At 41.9% G+C, this 22,449-nt stretch overlaps 2 protein-coding genes across 15 annotated transcripts in view; one reads left to right on the forward strand and one right to left on the reverse strand.

The window, feature by feature from the left end:
- The window catches only part of TMCO3 (transmembrane and coiled-coil domains 3), a 65,965-nt gene extending 58,913 nt beyond the window's left edge, over positions 1-7,052 (reverse strand). For both annotated transcript variants that reach the window (XM_066235883.1, XM_066235881.1), the window contains exons 1-2: positions 6,837-7,052; positions 4,459-4,549 (exon numbers count right to left, since the gene is read on the reverse strand). The gene's annotated coding sequence lies outside the window, so the exon portion shown is untranslated. The remainder of the gene's footprint in view (positions 1-4,458; positions 4,550-6,836) is intronic.
- A 294-nt stretch (positions 7,053-7,346) lies between these two features.
- Positions 7,347-22,449, forward strand: part of DCUN1D2 (defective in cullin neddylation 1 domain containing 2) — a 43,776-nt gene continuing 28,673 nt past the window's right edge. For 2 of the 13 annotated variants that reach the window (XM_066235985.1, XM_066235986.1), the window contains exons 1-4: positions 7,399-7,505; positions 10,320-10,393; positions 14,778-14,994; positions 19,398-19,566. In XM_066235985.1, the coding sequence (XP_066092082.1) occupies positions 10,370-10,393; positions 14,778-14,994; positions 19,398-19,566 (410 nt within the window). In that variant the 5' untranslated portion in view covers positions 7,399-7,505; positions 10,320-10,369. Of the gene's footprint in view, positions 7,506-7,656; positions 7,682-7,830; positions 7,851-10,319; positions 10,394-13,467; positions 13,546-13,635; positions 13,656-14,569; positions 14,995-19,397; positions 19,567-22,449 lie in introns of those variants that run through there. The other 11 variants (XM_066235998.1, XM_066235987.1, XM_066235991.1 and 8 more) reach the window with 11 other exon arrangements.

Genomic DNA, 22,449 nt, shown 5'->3' on the forward strand with positions numbered 1-22,449 from the left:
TTCACTTACCTAGATCAGTTCACTCCTCAACAAGGATAAAGAGAGCAAACACAGATGTTCCGTTCTGTTGGTTACAGTTTAGATACAATTTTAAGTAAATGTTCCCACCTCAAAAATAAATAAGCCATTAACCAATCACAGTCATACCTAACAGTATAGCTGATATGTTATTTTCATGACTCATTTAATTGCTAAGCTTCTACTGTTCCAAGGGAGAGAAGGAATTGAAATGCTACTTCAGAAGTGCCCGTTTTTAGTACATTTTAGAACCAGGAAAGACAGTTCAGATGCTTCATTAATGCCTCCCCTTTTCCCACCAAAGTGATTTTTATGGATTGCAAACTTCAGGAAAAAAAAACCCCTGCTGCACAGTTTGTGTATGAATAACACCCTTTTGTTTATTTCTGGTTACTTTCTAAAACAAGTCCCTGAAATTAAAAGGCTATCCCTCTAAACCATAATACCTAAGAGAGTTATTAATTTTTATGAGAAATCTTCGAGAATTTTATTTGTAGTCAAACTAATAGTTCTACTGAAACAAGCTTAAGTCATCAACATAAAACTGAAATTATTCATGGACCTTTAAAATATGAATTACTCCTTTTTCTTAAACTCATTTTATTTTCCCTTCAAACTTGGCTACTAAATTCTATAGACTACTAAATTGTAACATGCTTTTTCCTGAGTAAATAGAAACATTTTTAGCTTCAGTGTTATTTTGTTATTGTTATATTTTTGCTATAAAAAAGACACTTTAGATTTATTGTGTTTTTACAATGAATTCTTTTTTTTTTTTTTTTCAGAGACAGAGAGAGAGATAGACAGGGACAGACAGACAGGAACAGAGAGATGAGAAGCATCAATCATTAGTTCTTCATTGTGTGTTACACACCTTAGTTGTTCATTGATTGCTTTCTCATATGTGCCTTGACTGAGGGCCTTCAGCAGACCGAGTAACCCCTTGCTCGAGCCAGCGACCTTGGGTCCAAGCTGGTGAGCTTTTGCTCAAACCAGATGAGCCCACGCTCAAGCTGGCAACCTTGGGGTCTCGAACCTGGGTCCTCTGCATCCCAGTCCGACACTCTATCCACTGCACCACCACCTGGTCTGGCTACAATGAATTCTTAAAGTTTCTATATCTTTAACTACTGATACTGATCTCAAGGCTGAGTGAGGAGAGCCTATCACACACAGTATATGATTCCAGTTACACAACATTCTTGAAATGACAGACTGTAGAGCTGGAGAACAGATCATAGTTGTCAGGGGTCAGGACAGGGCAAAGAGGTGGTTGTGACTATGACAAGACAGCAGGAGGAACCCTGTGGGACAGATATGCTCTTGTGTACTGATAGTGGTGTGCCTATACAAATCTACACGTGTGATAGAACTGGACAGATTATGATATACACAGACACATAAATGCATGTAATATTGGTGCAATCTGAAAAAGGTAGGTGGATTGTTATCAATGCAATTTCTTGCTAATAATATAGTTTTATAAGGAGCTACCATGGGTAAAACTGGGCAAAGTATTACAGGACTTCTCTGCAGTATTTTATGTAAACGTTTGCCGTTTCCCACTAAATCCTTATCACATGTAATGATCACCATTTATGTTGCAGAGCAAGGACATTTATATATATAACGTCTACCAGAAAGTTCTGTCCGTTTCTATCACAACAAGTTTCGACACGTAAGCACATGTTTATTTGGCGCATGTGTGCCTCTCTATTTTTATCACTTAATGTATACATACTGACATAGCAAATTAACTAAAACAAAGTTGATTCACGTTAGTCTTATGTGTGAAGCGATAGTGTACCCATGGCTACTGATAAAGTTCATTTACGCCACTGTAATTTTTACGAATTTCAACAAGGAATAAATGCTACAGAAGCATGTCTGTCGCATCCACCATATTCTCCGGACTTAGCCTCCGACTATCACTTGTTTTTGTCCTTACAAAATTTTTTGAAGGGCAAAAAATTCAAAAATGAAGAAGATATCAAAAAGCACTGGTTCAATTTTTCGCATCAAAAGATAAAACATTTTTCAAAAATGGGATATACAAATTGCCCTCACACTGGCAAGAAATCATTAATAATAATGGCAATTATATTATTTAATAAAGTTTATTGACAGTAAGAAAAATTTGTATTTTGTTTTATTCCAAAAATGGACAGAACTTTCCAGTAGATCTTATATATGTATATGAATATAACTAGCCTGACCAGGCTGTGGCTCAGTGGATAGAATGTCAGACTGGAATGTGGAGGACCCAGGTTTAAAACCCCGAGGTCACTGGCTTGACTGCAGGGTGGCTGGCTTGAGCGTGGGATCATAAACAAACCCCATGGTCGCTGGCTTGAGCCCAAAGGTCGCTGGCTTGAGCCCAAAGGTTGCTGGCTTGAAGCCCAAGGTCACTGGCTTGAAGCCCACGATTGTTGGCTTGAGCAAGGAGTCACTCACTCGGCTGTAGCCCCCCAGTCAAGGCACATATGAAAAACAATCAATGAACTAAGGTCCTTCAACAAAGAATTGATGCTTCTCATCTCTCTTCCTTCCTGTCTTGTCTGTTCCTATCTGTCTCTCTCTCTCTCTCTCTCTCTGTCTCTGTCAAAAATAAAAATAAAAAACAAATAAATAAATTTAAAATAAACTAGAAAATGTGCTAAACCAGAGCCAAAGGTTTTCAGGATGGCTCAGCAACAATAAAACCAAGGTTAGTTTTCACTTAGAGCAATAGCAAAATCAATACTTTGAGCATACCCCTCCCCCAAAGCATCTATAGTATTTGAAAAAGTTTCTATTCCAACATTAATTAAAATATCTTTCCCCAACTTATCAAATATCTAATGGGTTTTGCATGTTTTTATAAATGCAGAACAGGAACCTCAAAACTGATTTTATTTATTTATTTATTTATTTATTTAAATTATTAATTTTAATGAGGTGACATTGATAAATCAGGGTAAATATGTTCAGAGAAAACATCTCCAGGTTATTTTGACATTTGATTATGTTGCATACCCATCACCCAAAGTCAAACTGTCTTCTGTCACCTTCAATCTGGTTTTCTTTGTGCCCCTCCCCTCCCCCCACCCCACCCCCAACCACCACACTCTTGTCCATGTCTCTGAGTCTCATTTTTTTTTTTTTTTACTTTTTTTTTTTTTTTCATTTTTCTGAAGCTGGAAACAGGGAAAGACAGTCAGACAGACTCCCGCATGCGCCCGACCAGATCCACCCGGCACGCCCACCAGGGGCGACGCTCTGCCCACCAGGGGGCGATGCTCTGCCCATCCTGGGCATCGCCATGTTGCGACCAGAGCCACTCTAGCGCCTGAGGCAGAGGCCACAGAGCCAACCCCAGCGCCCGGGCCATCTTTGCTCCAATGGAGCCTTGGCTGCAGGAGGGGAAGAGAGATACAGAGAGGAAAGTGTGGCGGAGGGGTGGAGAAGCAAATGGGTGCTTCTCCTGTGTGCCCTGGCCGGGAATCGAACCCGGGTCCTCCACACACTAGGCCGACGCTCTACCGCTGAGCCAACCGGCCAGGGCTGAGTCTCATTTTTATGTCCCATCTATGTATGGAATCATAAAGTTATTAGTTTTTTCCGATTTACGTATTTCACTCAGTATAATGTTATCAAGGTCCATCCATGTCAAAACTTGTTTTTAAATTGATGAGATTACTTGATTAAGAAAAATGTTTCTAATAGATGCCTTAAATGATTTAGAATAAAAAGGCAAATGGATTCACCATTAAGCCTACTCAAAAACTTCTTATACTTTCAATTCATTGTCTTGTTACATAAAAACCACATTATCCTTATTCTATAGAAAATTTTCAGCAATTCAGAAATATCAGATATATTTATTGGATAAAGAGCTCAAAAGCAAAGCCTAATAATGTAGTCTCAGATCAGGCTTTTTCAGAAAAAAGTCATTAAAGACTTCTCTCATACATCTCTAACTGTGAGATCCATCATGACTGCAGGGTATGTGAAGAGATTAACTCCTTCAACACCTGCTATTAGGACCCACAAAGCCCAGAGCCCTAGAGTTTATGGAGTCCTTTCAGGGGAAGGGGAGGCCCATGAAGGGGAACTGAAGCAGCTACTCCTTTTTAAATTTTTTATAATAGGCTCAAGTTGGAAAGCCTTGCAGCTTTGTCGCCCAGCCTCCCGCTCCCGTGCAGCCACAGGACCTCCTTCGACTCTCCTCCTGGAAACCATTCAGACCTCCTGCCTCACATTTACCAGATCAAACTGCTGAGAAAGCTGCCAGGTTACTCACCGCACTTGTGCGGCAGCCATGGTCTGCCTGGCAGAGGCTGCCTGCGCTGGGCTCTGACTCAGCTCCCCACAGGTCACCCCACAGCCCAAGCCAGGGGCCAGGCCCATCCACCCAGCTGAACCTGGGCCCCACGTGTGTGTGTGTGGGGGGGTACTGACCTGGTGCCTGGGTTAGGTGCAGGAAACTCCACAGCAAGCAGTGTGGGTGTGGCAGGAACAGAGGAGTCCAGTATTATTTATTTAGCTTCCTCTGAAAAATGAAAATATGAGGATTGTTTCTATTTAATGGTTTAAAATTTCTTTGTGATATCACCAACAGTTGGAGGTTCAGCAAAAAACATGAATTGAACAGGCAACAAAGGAGGAGCTTGTGGAAAGGTCTGGTGAGGAAACTCCAACACAAATAACTTACCTCAATCAAATTTGTGGTTTTAACTTAAAAAGCATATTTAAAATTTTTTTTTAATTTTTTGTTTGTTTGTTTGTTTTTGTGGCAGAGACAGAGAGAGTCAGAGAGAGGGACAGATAGGGACAGACAGACAGGAACGGAGAGAGATGAGAAACATCAATTCTTCGTTGCAGTTCCTTAATTGTCCATTGATTGATCTCTCACATGTGCCCTGATTGGGGGGGGGGCTGCAGCAAAGCAAGTGACCCCTTGCTCGAGCCAGCGACCCTGGGCTCAAGCTAGTGAGCTCTGCTCAAACCCGATGAGCCCGCGCTCCAGCTAGCGACCTCGGGGTCTCGAACCCGGGTCCTCCGTGTCCCAGTCTGACACTCCATCTACTGCGCCACCGCCTGGTCAGGCGCATATTTTAAATTTTAATAAATTGAATGATGTTATTTTAAAAAATAAAGCACTTACTATCCTGTAAATACAATTTATGGCTATTCATATCTATTAATAAGTGAATTGGGAGAATAAGTTAAGAAAGGGAGAGGGGAAGAAAGAAGAAAAAAAACTTTTATGGACATTTAAAACATTTATGCAATTTAATTGTTGTTTTTTGTGTGACAGAGACAGAGAGAGTCAGAAAAAGGGAGGACAGACAGACAGGAAGGGAGAGAAATGAAGAGAAGCATCAATTCTTCGTTGTGGCACCGTAATTCATTAATTGCTTTCTCATATGTGCCTTGACTGTGGGGCTACAGCAGACCGAGTAACCTCTTTCTCAAGTCAGCTACAGCAGATCGAGTGATCCTTGTCTCAAGCCAGCGACCTTGGACTCCAGCTGGTGAGCCTTGCTCAAACCAGATGAGCCCGTGTTCAAGCTGGCGACTTTGGGGTTTCCAACCTGGGTCCTCTGTATCCCAGTCTGATGCTCTTATCCACTGCGCCACCGCCTGGTCAGGCTTAAGCAATTTAATTGTTCATTAAACTCTATAAAAAACAAATAGTCCATTGAACAGTTAATTTTACAACAGAAATGATACTCCAACCCAAAGAATAATCATGCCTGACCAGGCGGTTGCGCAGTGGATAGAGCGTCGGCCTGGGGTGCGGAGGACCCAGGTTCGAGACCCCAGCCAGGGCCGCCAGCTTGAGCGTGGGCTCATCTGGTTTGAGCAAAGCTCACCAGCTTGGACCCAAGGTCGCTGGCTCAAGCAAGGGGTTACTCAGTCTGCTGAAGGCCCATGGTCAAGGCACATAGGAGAAAGCAATCAATGAACAACTAAGGTGTCGCAATGAAAAACTGATGATTGATGCTTCTCATCTCTAACAAATGTATACATATGAAAAGGCTGAGCTACCTTATTTCTAGATCACTATACGACCTAATAATATGTGAACGTCAGAGCTTGTGTTCTAACGGGGTGTTTAAAATAGCCATTACATATACTCAGGTGCTACCAAGAGAGATCCAAAAAGCACTGAGACATAGGGCCTACAAGAAGGTTGAGGTCATCCACCTGCATTTGTTCTTTCCTTAGAACCAGGAATAAGAAGAGAACTACGAATTAGAGTTTTTTGGGGGGAGGAGTAGGGATCCGCACCGGCACCCCTCGGCTTGCGGTGCGCGAAGATGAGCTGCCCGCTGAATTCCAGCCATCACTGGGTCTCCCCTGTCTCCCCTGGGAGATGGCCCAGAGTCGGCAGAAGGCATTAGGTCTAATATGACCCTGTTTATCTGACTGGCTACCGCAACCAGAACTTCACACCGAAGTTAGCAACAGCCTGGCCTGTGAACCCACCCAGCGGTCGAGCCGCTGACATGGGTGGCTTTACCACGCCGCAGCACAACCCCGGGGCCCACGGCCAGGTCCGTCGGTCTTTATAAGAGGCTGTGGGGAAGGCTGAACAATCGTCCACACACCGCAGGGCCAGGCTCGCAGGAGGGGAGATGGAGAGCAGGGCTCTGGGAGCAGAAAGGCCCGAGTCTGAGAGACCCTCGGAGCGGAGAGAAAGGTAGACCTCCGAACGGGGGAGACTCAGCCCAGAAGGAAGCCCCGGGAAGGGACGACTCCCCGGAGGAGACCAGGGAGGGAGCCCCGAGGGCCCGAACTTCGGGCACAACCAAACCCCGCGCGACGCTCACCGGGATGCTTGGACGCCGCGCGTCAGGCCTGGGGCCGGCTCTCGGGCGCCGGGAGGTGAAGGGTGGACAGGGACGCGGTTTCCCCGCATCCCTTCGCAGGCGGCGCGGCCGCCCTTGAGGCAGGGACAGGGACCGCGTCCGGCAAGTAGACGCCCCCAGTCGCCCGATCCCCTCTCCGGAGCGCCGTCTCCGCAGACGCGGACAAGAGAGACTAGCTGCCCCTTTAAGGGGGTGGGCATGGGTTCCTTCGCCCGCGCGATGCTCATTGGGATTTGTTGGAGAGAGCGGGGACCCAGTTGCCATGGTCCCCTGGGCGGCGCAGTGCACACCGGGATTTGTAGGAGAGGCGGGCCTGATACTTTTGGCCCCGGGGCGGCTGGAGCACAGCGAAGTCCGAGGAGGAGGCGGGGCGTGGGCGGGGCGTGGGGCGGGGCGTGGGGCGGGGCGTGGGGCAGGGCGTGGGGCGGGGCGGCTCCCGGGCGGATCGGTGCACGCCGGGATTTGGAGTTCGGTCAGCAGGACGTGTCACCGTCTCCGCTGCGCCCCTCCCCGTGCGGGTGTCCCAGGAGCCAAGGACCGGGACAGAGCGGGTGGAGCGGGACCGGAGACGGCTGGGGCTCCTGCGCTGACGGCCGGGCGGGCGAGAGGCGGGAAGCGCCGGGGATAATGGTAGGTGGCCGGCGGTGTAGCCTTCCGCCCGGCCCTTCTGCAGACCCAGCACAGGGGCAGCTCCCGGGTCGCCGGGCCGGAGTGGTGGAGCTCCGAGCGCGAAGGTCACCGGGGTGGCGGGGTCGCGGGCCTCCCTCTTTCGACGTGGGCGCCGTTGGATTTGGGGAGGCACGCAGGTAGGACCCTGCACAGCCCAGGGTGAGACCTGAGAGGTGACCTAAGTGCAGCGTTATGGTGAGGCACTGGGCAGGCTTGAGGACTCCGACCAGTGCTCCACCTAAGCAAAAGCAGCCAGATGAACGACAAGGGAGAGAAGTTTCGGACAGACGCAGCATCCTGTCAGAGGTGAAATGGGCAAGATAGTGCCCTTGGGCATTGCCAGGAATTCAGTATGGTTGGATCGTGAAGTTCAGGGTCGACAAGGGCAGGACTACAAAAGCAGGGATTTGTATTCTATGCTGAGTGTAGAGTTTATCCAGAAGATGACAGGGGACAAGGAAGGTCTTTAGGCAGTGGGGTCCTGTGTGATTTGCATTTTATTTTTAAAAGCCTTTGCAAAGAGGATAGGAATTGGATTGCAGGGAGACCGGCTAGGAAGCTGTTGCAGTAATTTAGGGAAGAAGAGGTGAGAAGTGATTCAAAGATTGTGTGTATGAATAAGGGCGATGAGAGGAGGGTGGGGTGAGGACTTTTACAGAACTATTCAGAAATGGAGAATTAAAGGAAAGAAAGGACTCAGCAGTTCTGGCTTGGGCATCTGAGCAGATGGTGATATTATTGACCAAAATAGGGAATATAGAGGAAAGAGCAGATTTGTGTGAGAAAACAGTATAGTAATGAGGGGGAAACAGAGGGATCTTGTAGTTGGCTGCAGATACATATCTGGAGCTCAGAAAAGAGGTTTCTTGAAAGGTACAATTACTTTGAAAAGTAGTGGAAACCATGATATTTGATGGATTCCATCATTCATTCAGTAAATTCAGAGGTTTCTTTGTGTGAGGAATGTAGTGTGCAATGTGCTAGGGATTTGATGGTGAGCAAGACAGATGTGAGTTTGGTATTCATGGAGCTGATGTCTTAGCAGAGGCTTAGCACTAAACACAACTATTTTATTACAGTTGTGATAAGTGCTAGGGAGTGGCACGGGTTCCAGGAACCCATGTGATTTGGGTGAGTGGTGTCAGATGCGGAGGCAATCGGTGAAGGCTTAGCCAAAGTAATACAGTATGAGCTGAGCTCTCAAGAATAAGTGGAGTGGAAGGGACAGCCAGATGTGTGCAAGTACTCCAGTTGGAAAGAACAAAATAGGTGGTGGGAGAAGGCATGTTCTAGGAATCAAAAGATTTGCTTGGCTACACCATGGAGAGCCAGGCAAAAATGAAACGGTAGGAAGCTTGTCAGGGAACTGAACCCAGATTGTGCAGCCTTCTAAGGCACAAGAGGAAAATGTTAGTCTTTATCCTATTGGTACTGGGAGGCCAGTGAGAGGGTTGCAAATAGGAAAGAAATAGTCCAGGAGGAATGTGAAGGGGAAAGAGTGGAGGCCTGAGGACAGAACTTCAGGGTGGGAAGATTTGCCGAGAAGGAGAGGAAGAAGGGCATGGCAGTGAAACAAGAAGACTAGAGAGAGTGATGGTAGAAACCAAGACGGGGGTGGTCAGCAGTGCAGCCAGCCAGAGGCACTTGATGACTTAGTGGAGCAGCTGCACTGCCCAGGCAAGATGTGCCCACCTCAGCAGGCAGAGACCGCTCTCTCCAGCTCTTAAGGGGAAGGGGCTGGGTGAGCAGGAACTTAACTTGGCAGAAGCAGACTGTGCAACCACTGCAGAGGTTGGAGATCGAAGAGTGTGAAAAAGAGACACTTGAATTTTACCCCTCCCCCAGCCTGAACAGTCAGAGTGACCAAGTTTATGTAATTAATTTGATCTTTATGGTTGCCTTGGCAGCCCCTAGTAGGTTGACTCTAAGAATAACTTTTTTTTTTTTTCATTTTATGTATGGTCAGTCTTGGTGCCCATATTATGTAAGCGATTTTTTCACAAGGTCACAGTTAAAATATTTGAGACTTTTATCATAGGTTAGAGAATTTTATATTTCTACTACATTATCCAGGTTTATAGTAAAAAAATTTGTATATTTTAAGAGTAAAACAATGAAACATAGAAAATGCCTCTCTTGCCCCCAAAGCTACCATTAATAATTTAATTCTCTAGACACAGCAAGCCTCAGTGAAGACCGTCAGAACTTGAAGGCTAACCCTTGGTCCTGCAATTTTATGGATCTTTATTAATTTTACATGGATTTAGTCCTGTCTAAATAGACCAAAGTTTTCTTCTTTCCCCTATAATTTTTTTGTTTTGAAGCTTTTTTTTTTCAGAGAGCCTTATGCCAGTTCCCATTTTTACAAATTGCAACTTGCAGTTTGCAAATTTAACATACAGTCTTTTAACTTAGTTTAATGATTATTGTTTCAATGGCTATTATTTTATGGAGAACTTGTAATGGGCAACATCAAATCATTGCAACTTTAATGGCAATTGCCTTTCCATCCTAGCCAGAGACTTGTTATGGGCTAAATTTAGACCCATGGCTACTGTTACTCATTCAGAACCAGAACTTTCATATCACTTAGAGGTTCAATGTTGTAGAATCTGTCTTTTGACATGTTAGGCACTTGGAATAGATGGAAGAGTGATCTATTTGTTTCTCTATGTTTAGGTCTACTCATTTTGTAACTTAACATAGTAACAATTCAGACCACCTTGTGTGGCCTAGATCCATATACTCCTGTACCTCCTCTTCTTGAATTTTCAGAAAACATTCTCCTTTACACTGCTGTGGAGCAGCTGCACTGCCCAGGCAAGATGTGCCCACCTCAGCAGGCAGAGGTGTGTGTGTGTGTGTGTGTGTGTGTGTGTGTGTGTATAGTCATATATTAGGAAAGACTTCAAGAGGTGATTATCAAGAAAAGTGCCTTGAGATCAGGCATCATCATATCTTCCAGCTGTCTGTCAACATTTTCTCGGTGTGGATAATATCAGTTGTATAGAGCTGGTTAAATATTTAAGTTACCTGACAGTATGTTCCTCTGTTCATTAATCTTGGAGGTTCTAAGGGTATTATGTTGTTTTCTTTTGAGGTAGCAACTATATAACATAAAATTAGTGATTAAAAAGTGTATAGTTCAAGCCCTGGCCAGTTGGCTCAGCAGTAGAGCATTGGCCCAGTGTATGGATATCCCGGTCAGGGCACACAGGAGAAGCGACCATTTACTTCTCCACCCTTCTCCTTCTCCTTCTCCTTCTCCTTCTCCTTCTCCTTCTTCTTTTAATAATAATAATAATTATTATTACTATTATTCTCTTCCTCCTCCTCTTCCTCCTCCTCCTCCTCCTCCCCTCCTTTTCCTCCTCTTCCCTTTCTTCTTCTTCTTCTTCTTCTTCTTCTTCTTCTTCTTCTCTCTCTCTCTTTCTCTCTCTCTCTCTCTCTCCTTCTCTTGCAGCCATGGATCAATTGCTTTGAGCACATTGGCCCCAGCTGAGGATGGCTCTGTGGAGCCTCTGCCTCGGGCACTTAAAATAGTTTGGTTACAAGCATGGCCCCAGATGGGCAGAACATCGGCCCCAGATGGGGTGGGTGGGTTGCCAGGTGGATCCAGGTTGGGGCGCATGCAGGAATCTGTCTCTCTCCCCTCCTCTCACTTGGAAAAGAAGGGGGAAAATGTACAGTTCATTTGTGTTCAGTACTGCTTAGCACATTTATATCATTGTGCTATCACCACCTCTATCTACTTTCAAACATTTTCATCACCCCCAAGAAAACCCCACACCCATTAGCACTCACTCCCCATTCCTCCTTACCCCAGCCCCTGGAAACTACCAACCTGCCTCAGGCTCTGTGGACTTGCCGCTTGTGGATATTTCATAAAAATGGAATCATACATTGTATGACCTTTTGTGACTAAATTCTTTCACTCAGCATGTTTGTGAGATTCATCCACATTGTAGCATCAGCACTTTATTCTTCCTTATGACTGAATTTCATTGTATATATATATACCAAATTTTGTTTTACAGCCATTACAGAAATTTAAAATCTAGCATCGATGGCAATTTTCATAATAAATATATCATGGTTATTTTTAATGGTGTACCATTTTGAGGTTGAACATCTGTTTCTATCTTAAGCTTTCTGAGGTAATTCTTGGCTTTGCCCAACCTCCCTTGGGAAGGCCATTAACTTTATAAAAAGTTGCTAGATTTATTTTTGTCAGCTTACTATCAAAACTTGTGGGATCTGCCCTAATTTAGTTAAATTTGATCTTACCAGGGAATATACCTTGAATTCTTTCTCTAGTTCTTTTCAAAAATTCAATTTCAATAAATAATGTGTGAAACATATATTTCATGTGTTCCCCTAGAGTAGAGATCAGGACGGTAGACTACAGAGCGCGGGCTAGCTGCCCGTGCTTTTTGATGCACAGCACACTCAGTTGTTTGCGTGTTGCCCGTGGCTGCGTTCGCTGCAGTGGCCGAGTTGAGTAGCTGCAACAGACACCAGTGGCTCTCCGGATCTAGCTCATCGGTTCTTCATCTGACTTCTGTATTTTGCTATCCTCCGAATAACAGTTAAACATGCTGTGAAAACTCTGAAATTTTATGCACAACTACACACATATGTGTGTACCACATATGTTTTCCTAGAGAGAAGGTCTGTGACTTTTACCAGATTCCAAAAGGAACCCAAGACCCCCAAATGATCAACCTTGTTCTAAGTAGCCAAAATGTTAATTTTCAGTGCTACCCTAGACCAGCAGTCCTCAAACTTTTTAAAAATATATATTTTTAAATGTATTGATTTTAGAGCAGAAGGGAGAGAGAAAGGAAAAAAAAAAACACATCAGTTTGCTGTTTCACTTACTTATGCAATCATTGGTTGATTTCTTGTGTGAACCCTGACTGGGGCTCGAACCCACAACCTTGGCATATTGGGATGGTGTTCTAACCAACTGAGCTACCTGGCCAGGGCCTACAGTTCTCGAACTCTTTAGTCCTGGGTCCCCTATACACTTTAAAAAATTACTGGGACCCCAAAGAGCTTGTGTTTATGTGGGTTGTAGACATTGGTATATACCATATTAGAAATTAAATTATTGACCCTGGATGATTGGCTTAGCAGTAGAGTATTGGCCTGGCATGTGGAAGTCCCGGGATCCATTTCTGGTCAGGGCACACAGGAGAAGCAACCATCTACTTCTCCACCCTTTCTCCTCCCACAGACATGGCTCGTATGTTTCCAGCAGAGTTGGCCCTGGGTGCTGAGGATGGCTCCATGGCCTAGGCCTCAGGTGCTAAAATAGCTCAGTTGTCGAGTAACGGAGCTGCGGCCCAGCAGGGCAGTGCCTGGTAGTGGCTTGCTGGGTGGATCTCTGTCAGGGCACAAGCAGGAGTGTGTCTCTGCCTCCCCATCTCTCACTTAATTAAAAAAAATTAAATTATAAAGTTTAAAAATATTTACATACTTAAAAATAATAATATATTTATTACATATCTGCATTATATTACAATTTTGAAAATACCTTTAATGTCTAGCTTAATAAAAGGTAGGTTCTCAGATGTTCTGCGTTCAATCTGTTGTGATGTCACCAGTTGTGTAGCCCCTGGAAGCCTCTGCTGTACACCAGTGAGAGTGAGAAAGGCAGAGAGTGGCTTGGAGTGAGTATGAAGATAGTTTTGTCATGATAGATCCCCCGAAGAGTCTCAAGACCCTGTGGTTCCCGGACCATGCTTGGAGAGCAGTTTACTTGGACTGCATTATCTATGCTCCTACTGAATTCTACTATGCTACTTTGGCATCAGCATGCATTGAGGGATGCCTTAAGAAAAAACTCTGGAAGCTGGCTCTGCTATTTATTGTTGGCATTTTGATGAGTTGGTCTGGTACGAAGGGGACATTGCGCACTGCCCTTTCATGAGCAGCCGCAGGAACACTCCCTTCGGGTTTCGGTGCCAGAAGGAGCTGTGCCACTTCTGAGCCACTGGTAGGTTTTTAAATCTTATAAAAACAGGTTTTCCAAACTGGCCGTATTTTCTTCTCTGCTTTAGCTAGTGGGAAGCGCGAAGCCTGATCTCCAGCTAACTTCCAGCTCTTGTATGTGGTATGCATGTCTGTTTCGTATCCCTGACTTGCTTCCTTACTTTCCTTTTTCCTTCCTCTCACTTTCTTCACCTATATCCTGTTTTCCACTATGTACTTTTGTAAGTTATATTTTATTTTGTGTCTCTATACTCTGCCTCGTCGTTTTTGAAACGAGATTGAGTAATAAATTTTTTAAGTGAAAATCTCCCCCTTATGTGTAAAGCATTAGAATCTAGTAGACTGAGTCTATTTTGATTTACAGAAATTAGTGAATCACTTATTTCTGGTGTAATTTTTATCAAGTTAGTTAGATAAATAGAAATTTTACCATCCTATATCTGGAAGTATTAAGATGTTATTCTGTTTCATTATATACTATATATAGTACAGTTACTTGGCAGTTTTGTTATTTACTACCTACCCACAGCCTCTGCCCTATTTTTCTATTTTATTTGTCTCATGTACACAGATATTCTTGCTGTTAGTGTCATATTCATTTAGTCATAACAGGGTTTTTGTGCCTGCTTTTGGAACGTTTGTAAATTATTTTTAAAGCTATGTTTAATTATATATGTATGTTTTCATCAGTGTGGTTCTGCTGATTTTAAACTGGAAAAAGTTTATAAGGTGTTTCCAAACTGAGAAGCCCTCCTCCTGTTCATTAGAGCCTGAAATTAATTGAAGTCAAAGAGAACCCTGCAGATGGGCGGCGGTGATATGATCAGAACCTTGGGTTACTTACATACCTGGCCTCATTTCATCAGAGGGCCACATGTATGTTATAAAGAGGGATTTTACTGAGACTTAGAAAAAAAAATGTATTTCATGCAAATTGAACTAGATAGAGATCAAAATGTATTTTGTATAAAATATTGATTCTCATCATTTTTTTGAAGATTAGACTTTGCATATTTGTTACTATATAGATGCTGTCGTTTCAATTTTCAGAAGACTGTGCAGTCTTTTTAACTGATGAAGAACAAGCCTTTGTCTTCCTGTAATTCTGAAGTGAAGTTGAGTCACCCAACAAGAAAAACACTAAGTCCAGTTAAAATATAGGCATTAGTAATAGAATGCTGAAACAAACCTCTGGATTGGCTTCATTGGCTTTCCTGCTTCTTTTGCATCCCAAAGCATAAGCTTAAGTCATCTCAGAAGGACAAGGTCCGCCAGTTTATGGCATTTACTCAGGCTGGCGAAAGAACTGCCATCTACTGCTTAACACAGAATGAGTGGAAACTAGACGTGGCCACTGACAACTTCTTCCAAAACCCAGACTCGTTCCACAAAGAATCCATGAGAAACACAGTGGACAAGAAGAAGCTGGAGCAGCTGTATAACAGGTACAAAGGTAAGGGGAGACAATGACAACAAGAAGAGACAGTAGAGAACTCGCATCCATCTCTAGGGAACAGAGTGAATGTTACATTTCCTGAATATCTGATGCCATGTTCAGAAGACCTCCAAGATGCTGTCCCTATTCTTCTTGATATTCAGCTGCAAAATCCAGTCAGTTTAAATGGAACTGTGACTGCCTGACCAGGCGGCGGCGCAGTGGATAGAGTGTCGGACTGGAATGCAGAGGACCCAGGTTCCAAACCCCGAGGTCACCAGCTTCAGCGCGGGCTCATCTGGTTTGAGCAAAAAACCCACCAACTTGAACCCAAGTTGGCTCCAGCAAGGGGTCACTTGGTCTGCTGAAGGCCCGCGGTCAAGGCACATATGAGAAAGCAATCAATGAACATCTAAGGTGTTGCAATGCGCAATGAAAAACTAATGATTGATGCTTCTCATCTCTCTCTGTTTCTGTCTGTCCCTGTCTATCCCTCTCTCTGACTCTTTCTCTCTGTCTCTGTAAAAATAATAATAATAACAAAAATAAATGGAACTGTGAATATAAACCCATTCAGATTAGGGGCGGGTTGAGAAGATTGATTGGCAGTCAGCTATCCCCAGTGAGATCACCAGGGGCAGGAGAGCCGTCAATGGTATAGTGTCACAGCTGGGTGGCTACACCTGTGAATACAGTGTTTTTTCCCAAGCAGTTCCATCTAGGTTGAAGTATTGGTAGTGAGAAAGTTGTTTAAGAACAGTACCAAATCATAATAATTCTAACTTGTAGATAAAAGTCAGCCTTCTCTTAGCATATGATAGTGAGAAAGTTGTTTAAGAGCAGTACCAAATCATAATAATTCTAACTTGTAGGTAAAAGTCAGCCTTCTCTTAGCACAGGGTAATAATATCACACTGAAATAACGTCAGTTGTTGCATAAAAGCTCTTAACTAAAGAAAGCTTTTGATAAAAGCTCTTACTAAAGAAGATTTTTGTGTTGGAGATTGGGAACACTTGTTATTTTTATTGAAATCAGTACCTGGAATGGAGCTTTCTATATCAAAATACAGTCAGACTGCAAAAATAAGTCTGCGTATGTGCAGATTCAAATCACTCAGCAGGCTTTCAGATTACATATCAAGTGTCAAATCTCTGCTGTAATGGGTGAGGCAGCAAGATTCAAGAGTTGATTTATTTTTTTCTTTCTAGTAGTTTCTGAAGCTAATCCCTATATTTCCAAAACTTAAAAAAAATACTTATTTAAACAAGTATTAAGTCAAACAGACTAATTCCCTTGGCTTTAAATACTTATTTAATTATCTTCATATTTTACTTTTGAGAATAATGTGTGTATATTTTAATCTGTCTATTTTGATCTGAACAATGGGTTGAAAATTGCATTTTTTTAAAAAAATGTCTTGGTTCAGAAACATTCTATGGTTAAAAAAATATTTGTACTTGTAGTTCTCAAAGAATGAACATTATTTTAAATTAAATTCTAGTGTGCTTTAAATTTCTTTTGGCTAAGTTAATTGTTGAGCTAACTTTGTAAGTCAGATGATATGCAAATTTTTTAAATTATTCAAATATCTACAGCTGCCTTTGAAAAAAATACTTTTATAGAAGTGAAAATTGTCAATTTTCTTTAGTTCAAACTTTATCCCTTCATCATTTAACATTATCCATGCAATCCTAGTCACTTGAAGTAGATATATGGTACAATCGTTTTTTTTTTTTGTTTTTTTTTAAAATACATTTTTTATTTATTTATTTATTTTTACAGAGACAGAGAGAGAATCAGAGAGAGGGATAGATAGGGACAGACCGATAGGAATGGAGAGAGATGAGAAGCATCAATCATTAGTTCTTTGTTGCAACACCTTAGTTGTTCATTGATTGCTTTCTCATATGTGCCTTGACCGCGGGCCTTCAGCAGACTGAGTAACCCCTTGCTCGAGCCAGTGACCTTGGGTCCAAGCTGGTGAGCTTTTTGCTCAAGCCAGAGGAGCCCGCGCTGAAGCTGGCGACCTCGGAGTTTCGAACCTGGGTCCTTCCGCATCCCAGTCCGACACTCTATCCACTGCGCCACTGCCTGGTTAGGCAATCGTTTTTGGTTCTTAAAATAAATATATAGTTCAAGGACTATTTACAAGTATAATGCTGGTTATTGCACTAATATACACAGATGAGTGAGTGCTTCCAAAATTACTTTGAACTATTCAATATTATTGTATATGAAATTTGTCAAATTCACTTATTAGGTGAGAGCATTGTAAATCGATTTTTCTATTATAAAAATCTATAGTGTGGGAGCATAGAATTGAATAGAAAGACAAGTGCAGAGCCTTTGTCCTGTAACCCTATGACTGCAGTTGTCCTCTCACTAATACATTTTTTTTATTTTTGTTTTTTGTATTTTTCCGAAGTCAGAAGTGGGGAGTCGGAGAGACAGACTCCTGCATGCGCCCAATCAGGATCCACCAGCATGCCCACCAGGGAGCGATGCTCGGTCCCTCTGGGCTGTTACTCCACTGCAATTGGAGCCATTCTAGCACCTGGGGCAGAGGCCACGGAGCCATTATTCGGCCCCGGCCAACTTTGCTCCAGTGGAACCTTGGCTGCGGGAGGGGAAAAGAGATATAGAGAGGAAGGAGAGGGGGAAGGGTGGAGAAGCAGATGGGCGCTTTTCCTGTGTGCCCTGGCCGGGAATCGAACCCAGGACTTCCACACACCAGGCCGATGCTCAACTGCTGAGTCAACTGGCCAGGGCCCTCTCACTAATACTTTTGAAATAGTATTAGTAGAATAGAATTGGAAGTTTTGCAGTTTTATTCATTTAATCATCAGTTTTTCTTTGGTATTTTTTATATGTGTACATACATACACACACACATATAAAATGTAGTATATAGTACTTAAATCAGTGGTCCCTAACCCCCAGGCCGTGGACCAGTACCAGTCCGTGGGCCATTTGGTACCGGTCCGCAGAGAAAGAATAAATAACTTACATTATTTCCGTTTTATTTATATTTAAGTCTGAACGATGGATTATTTTTTTAAAATGACCAGATTCCCTCTGTTACATCAGTCTAAGACTCACTCTTGACGCTTGTCTCGTAAGTTCGACAATTATATTTAAAAATACCACAGTTTTTACGCCGGTCACATAATTTTATTTTGTGCATTTATCTGTCCCACCCTAAAGGCCGGTCCATGAAAATATTTTCTGACATTAAACAGGTCTGTGGCCCAAAAGAGGTTGGGGAGCACTGACTTAAATGACCAAAATTAAATTTGTATGACAGAAAAAAAAAAGTTTATCACACTTAATTTTTATTTAAGCAAAGGAACTACAAGATTTCTGTTTGCACCTTCTAAACTAACAGAATTAACAAATATGTTATGATGATATATTATGAAACACACAATGTCTGAAATTACTAGAATAAGTTTGGTGTGGAAATGCCGGGATTCTTCTTTCAATCGATTTTACTATTTGATTTTCTGCTGGGGAAATGCTGAGTTTCTTAATTTTATTTATAAACCAGAAATGAAGGGCAGGGAAGCCTGAATTTCGAAGCTGTGTAATGTGGATGCATAAACTAAATGACTATGGAAATAAGTATTGTACAGTAGCATTAGAACTATAGGAAATGAAATAACTTTTAAAAGAAAAAGCATCAATCTTTTGGTGGGTTTGTGATACCACAAAATAGAAATACCAATGCAGTATTTTTGTAACAATTTGCCTTTGGGCAAACTAAAATTTTATAAACTTGAATTTTATTTTACTTTAGGGAAATTAAATTTTTTCTTTTTTTTTTTTAACAGACAGAGAGAGTCAAGAGAGGGATAGATAGGCACAGACAGACAGGAATAGAGAGAGATGAGAAGCATCAATCATCAGTTTTTCATTGCGACACCTTAGTTGTTCACTGATTGCTTTCTCATATGTACCTTGACCGTGGGCCTTCAGCAGACCGAGTAACCCCTTGCTTGAGCCAGCAACCTTGGGTCCAAGCTGGTGAGCTTTGCTCAAACCAGATGAGCCGTGCTCAAGCTGGTGACCTTGGGGTCTTGAACCTGGGTCCTCTGTATCCCAGTCCGACGCTCTATCCACTGTGCCACTGCCTGGTCAGTCTAAATTTTTTCTTTTTTAATGATGAAGTCTTCTCAAACAAGTTTCAGTGATTTTTTTTTCCCCACTCAAGCCCAGAAACCTAGACTTTTAAAATAGTAGTATTTTCTGGGTAAATTGTTATTTGTTGCTATCTTTCACATATAGGAGAAAATTGTAGTCTGATTAATGTATTTGAAACATGCTTGCTAGAACTATGTAGTAAATGTATGATTCTAACAATGCATTTTAGTAATACTTTCCAAAATAATATAACTTCTTTTTTCCTTAATTGTAACTATAGACCCACAAGATGAAAATAAAATTGGAATTGATGGGATTCAACAGTTTTGTGATGATTTAAGCCTAGACCCTGCCAGTATCAGCGTTTTGGTTATAGCGTGGAAATTCAGGGCAGCAACTCAATGTGAATTTAGCAAAAAGGAATTTGTAGATGGCATGACAGAGCTTGGGTAAGTAAATTGGTTTCAGTTTAAATTCTTTCAGAAAGAAAGATACTTTTCGGCATTAATTATCCTGTAAATATTGATTTCATATCAATTTATTTTCTTTATGTATCTTATCAATTTCTTATGCATCTGCACTATATTAGCCTTGGGTTCCCTTTAAATTCCAATATAAATTTTATTTAATAATTTTATTTAGATTAATTCCTTTTGTAACTTATTTTCTACCTTTTAATTTTTTTTCAGGTTATAAATTGATAGTAAAGAGCAGGTTGTTTTTGTTTGTTTGTTTTCAGCTATTCAGTTTATTTCATAATGCATACTACAGTGTAATTTAGTGTGTTGCTATATTAAGCATTAATAAAATGTTATATTGATTTTTGCTTATAATATTTGTCTCTTCTACCTACAAGGTTGTGATAAAAGTTTCATTAATAACTTAAGATGTTTCTCACTTGTCCGATAAGTCAAAGTAGTGAATGAAAGCACGTAATATAAATGTCTTTTAATCATTAAGCTTATTGAACTATTTCATGATGTCGTACAAAAGCCAACTTGCTTGAATTGCTGGTATTCTGGTATGTCAGTGTTGACAACTTAAACTCGTGATTTTTAGCTGCTGAAGGAGCTTGAAAGCCTAAGGTAAACACGTTCTTAAGGCACATGCTTACAGCATTCTAAGGGAGAAAATATAGAGCATTTGTTGTTTCCATTAAACTGATGAATCTGATTTGTCAGCCTTGTCGGTTTAGATGATAAACTTTACAAGACTTTTGGTTCTGGTGATACCTTATCATTTTCCTGGTGATTTTATAAACCAACCAAATAAAAGAGTACATTATGACAATGGTATAATTGCATATTTCTTCATGTTCTTTGTACTAGGGAGCCTGGATGAATTATCAGGAGTTTTAGAATGGAAAAAAACCTATTAAATATTCCATGTGCCTAATACTATACATGATCCCATCTGTTAAAATCTACCCAAAATGTGAGATTTGGAAATAAGTGCTTCTTATAGAAATACTTACATGCATTTCTAAGGCAGTATCTCGAGATATGTTGTACAAGTACATTTTTTAAGTTCTTGCCTATTATCCTATTAAGTGTCATAACTTAATATACTTTAAAGATTTTGAGCCTGACCAGGTGGTAGCGCAGTAGGTAGAGCGTCAGACTGGGATGTGGAGGACCCAGGTTCGAGACCTCGAGGTCGCCAGCTTGAGCGCGGGCTCATCTGGTTTGAGCAAAGCTCACCAGCTTGGATCCAAGGTCACTGGCTTAAGCAAGGGGTTACTCGGTCTGCTGTAGCCCCACAGTCAAGGGCATATGAGAGAGCAATCAATGAACAACTAAGGTGTTGCAACGAAAAACTAATGATTGATGCTTCTCATCTCTCTCAGTCCCTATCTCTGACTCTCTCTCTGTCTCTGTAAAAAAAAAGATTTTGAGTGTGAATCTTTACAAAATATGTTAGATAATTTCATGTCCTCTTTTTTTTTTTTTTTTTTTTTTTAGAGAGAGAGAGAGAAAGGAAGGGACAGACAGGAACAGACAGGTGGGGAGAGAGATTGAGAAGCATCAACTCATAGTTGCAGTGCCTTAGTTGTGCATTGATTGCTTTCTCATATGTGCCTTGACCAGGGGGAGGGGATCCAGCAGAGTGAGTGATCCCTTGCTCAAGCCAGCGACTATGGGGTCATGTCTGTGATTCCACACTCAAGCCAGTGACCCTGAACTCAAGCTGGTGAGCCCACACGCAAGCCGGATGAGCCTTTGCTCAAGCCAGCGACCTCAGGGTTTTGAACCTGTGTCCTTAGCATCCCAGCCCAACACTCCATCCACTGCACCAATACCTGATCAGGCTCATGCCCTCTTATATGGAGTGTACAGAATGTAATTTAAAATTACAAGTTAATGATTGCTCATGGTACTGCTCTCCACATCCCACAGGGCATTGAAAGCATTTTGTCAATTTTATAATGCTATACACTAAGAAAAGGTATTATTCATGTGTTAGTAAAGTATATTGTAAAGACAATCTCAGTACTTTAAGGGATGCGAAAGATTGCTGGCTTGTAGTCTAAATAGCACTAAGCTTTAAAATATACTTTGGCTTTTGTGTCGGCTCTATTATTATTTTTTTACATCTTTTCCTTGCTATTAACTCTTGACTGTCACTAGAGGACCTGCCTTTACCAGTTTATCTTATATCCTTTCATTGGGGGCTTGAGGATTCTTAAGTAAACTGAGTAAACTTTATTAAATGTCTTAACATCTTTATAAAAACAAAATATTGACTGTATGTGTTGTTTATTTCTGGGTTCTCTGCTGTATTCCATAGGTCTTTTTGTCTTTTACCCAACACCATATATATAGTCTTGCTTATTGTAGCCTCAAACTTTGAATTTAACCAGACTGCAGGACACAAGGTCAACAAACAAAAATTGATATTATTCCAAAACGTTGAATGTAACAGTGTAAAAAACAAAGTGAAAAATTTTAAATTTATCTATTTATTCATTTTAGAGAGGAGAGGGGGAGAGAGAGAGAGAGGAGAGACAGAGAGAGAAGGGGGGGAGGAGCTGGAAGCATCAACTCCCATATGTGCCTTGACCAGGCAAGCCCAGGGTTTTGAACCGGCGACCTCAGCATTTCCAGGTTGACACTTTATCCACTGCGCCACCACAGGTCAGGCACAAAGTGAAATTTTAAAATGTCCTTTCCAATACCATCAAAAATACAACACACCTAGGATAAATCAATTAAATATGTGGCTACCTCCATAGAGAAAACAACTCACTGAGAGACAGGAAACCTGAATAAATGGAGAAATATACCTCACTTATAGATTGGAACACTTGGTGTTTGATCCCTAAATTTAGCTAT

Source organism: Saccopteryx bilineata, chromosome 6 (genome assembly GCF_036850765.1).
Source record: "Saccopteryx bilineata isolate mSacBil1 chromosome 6, mSacBil1_pri_phased_curated, whole genome shotgun sequence".
NCBI lineage: Eukaryota > Metazoa > Chordata > Mammalia > Chiroptera > Emballonuridae > Saccopteryx > Saccopteryx bilineata.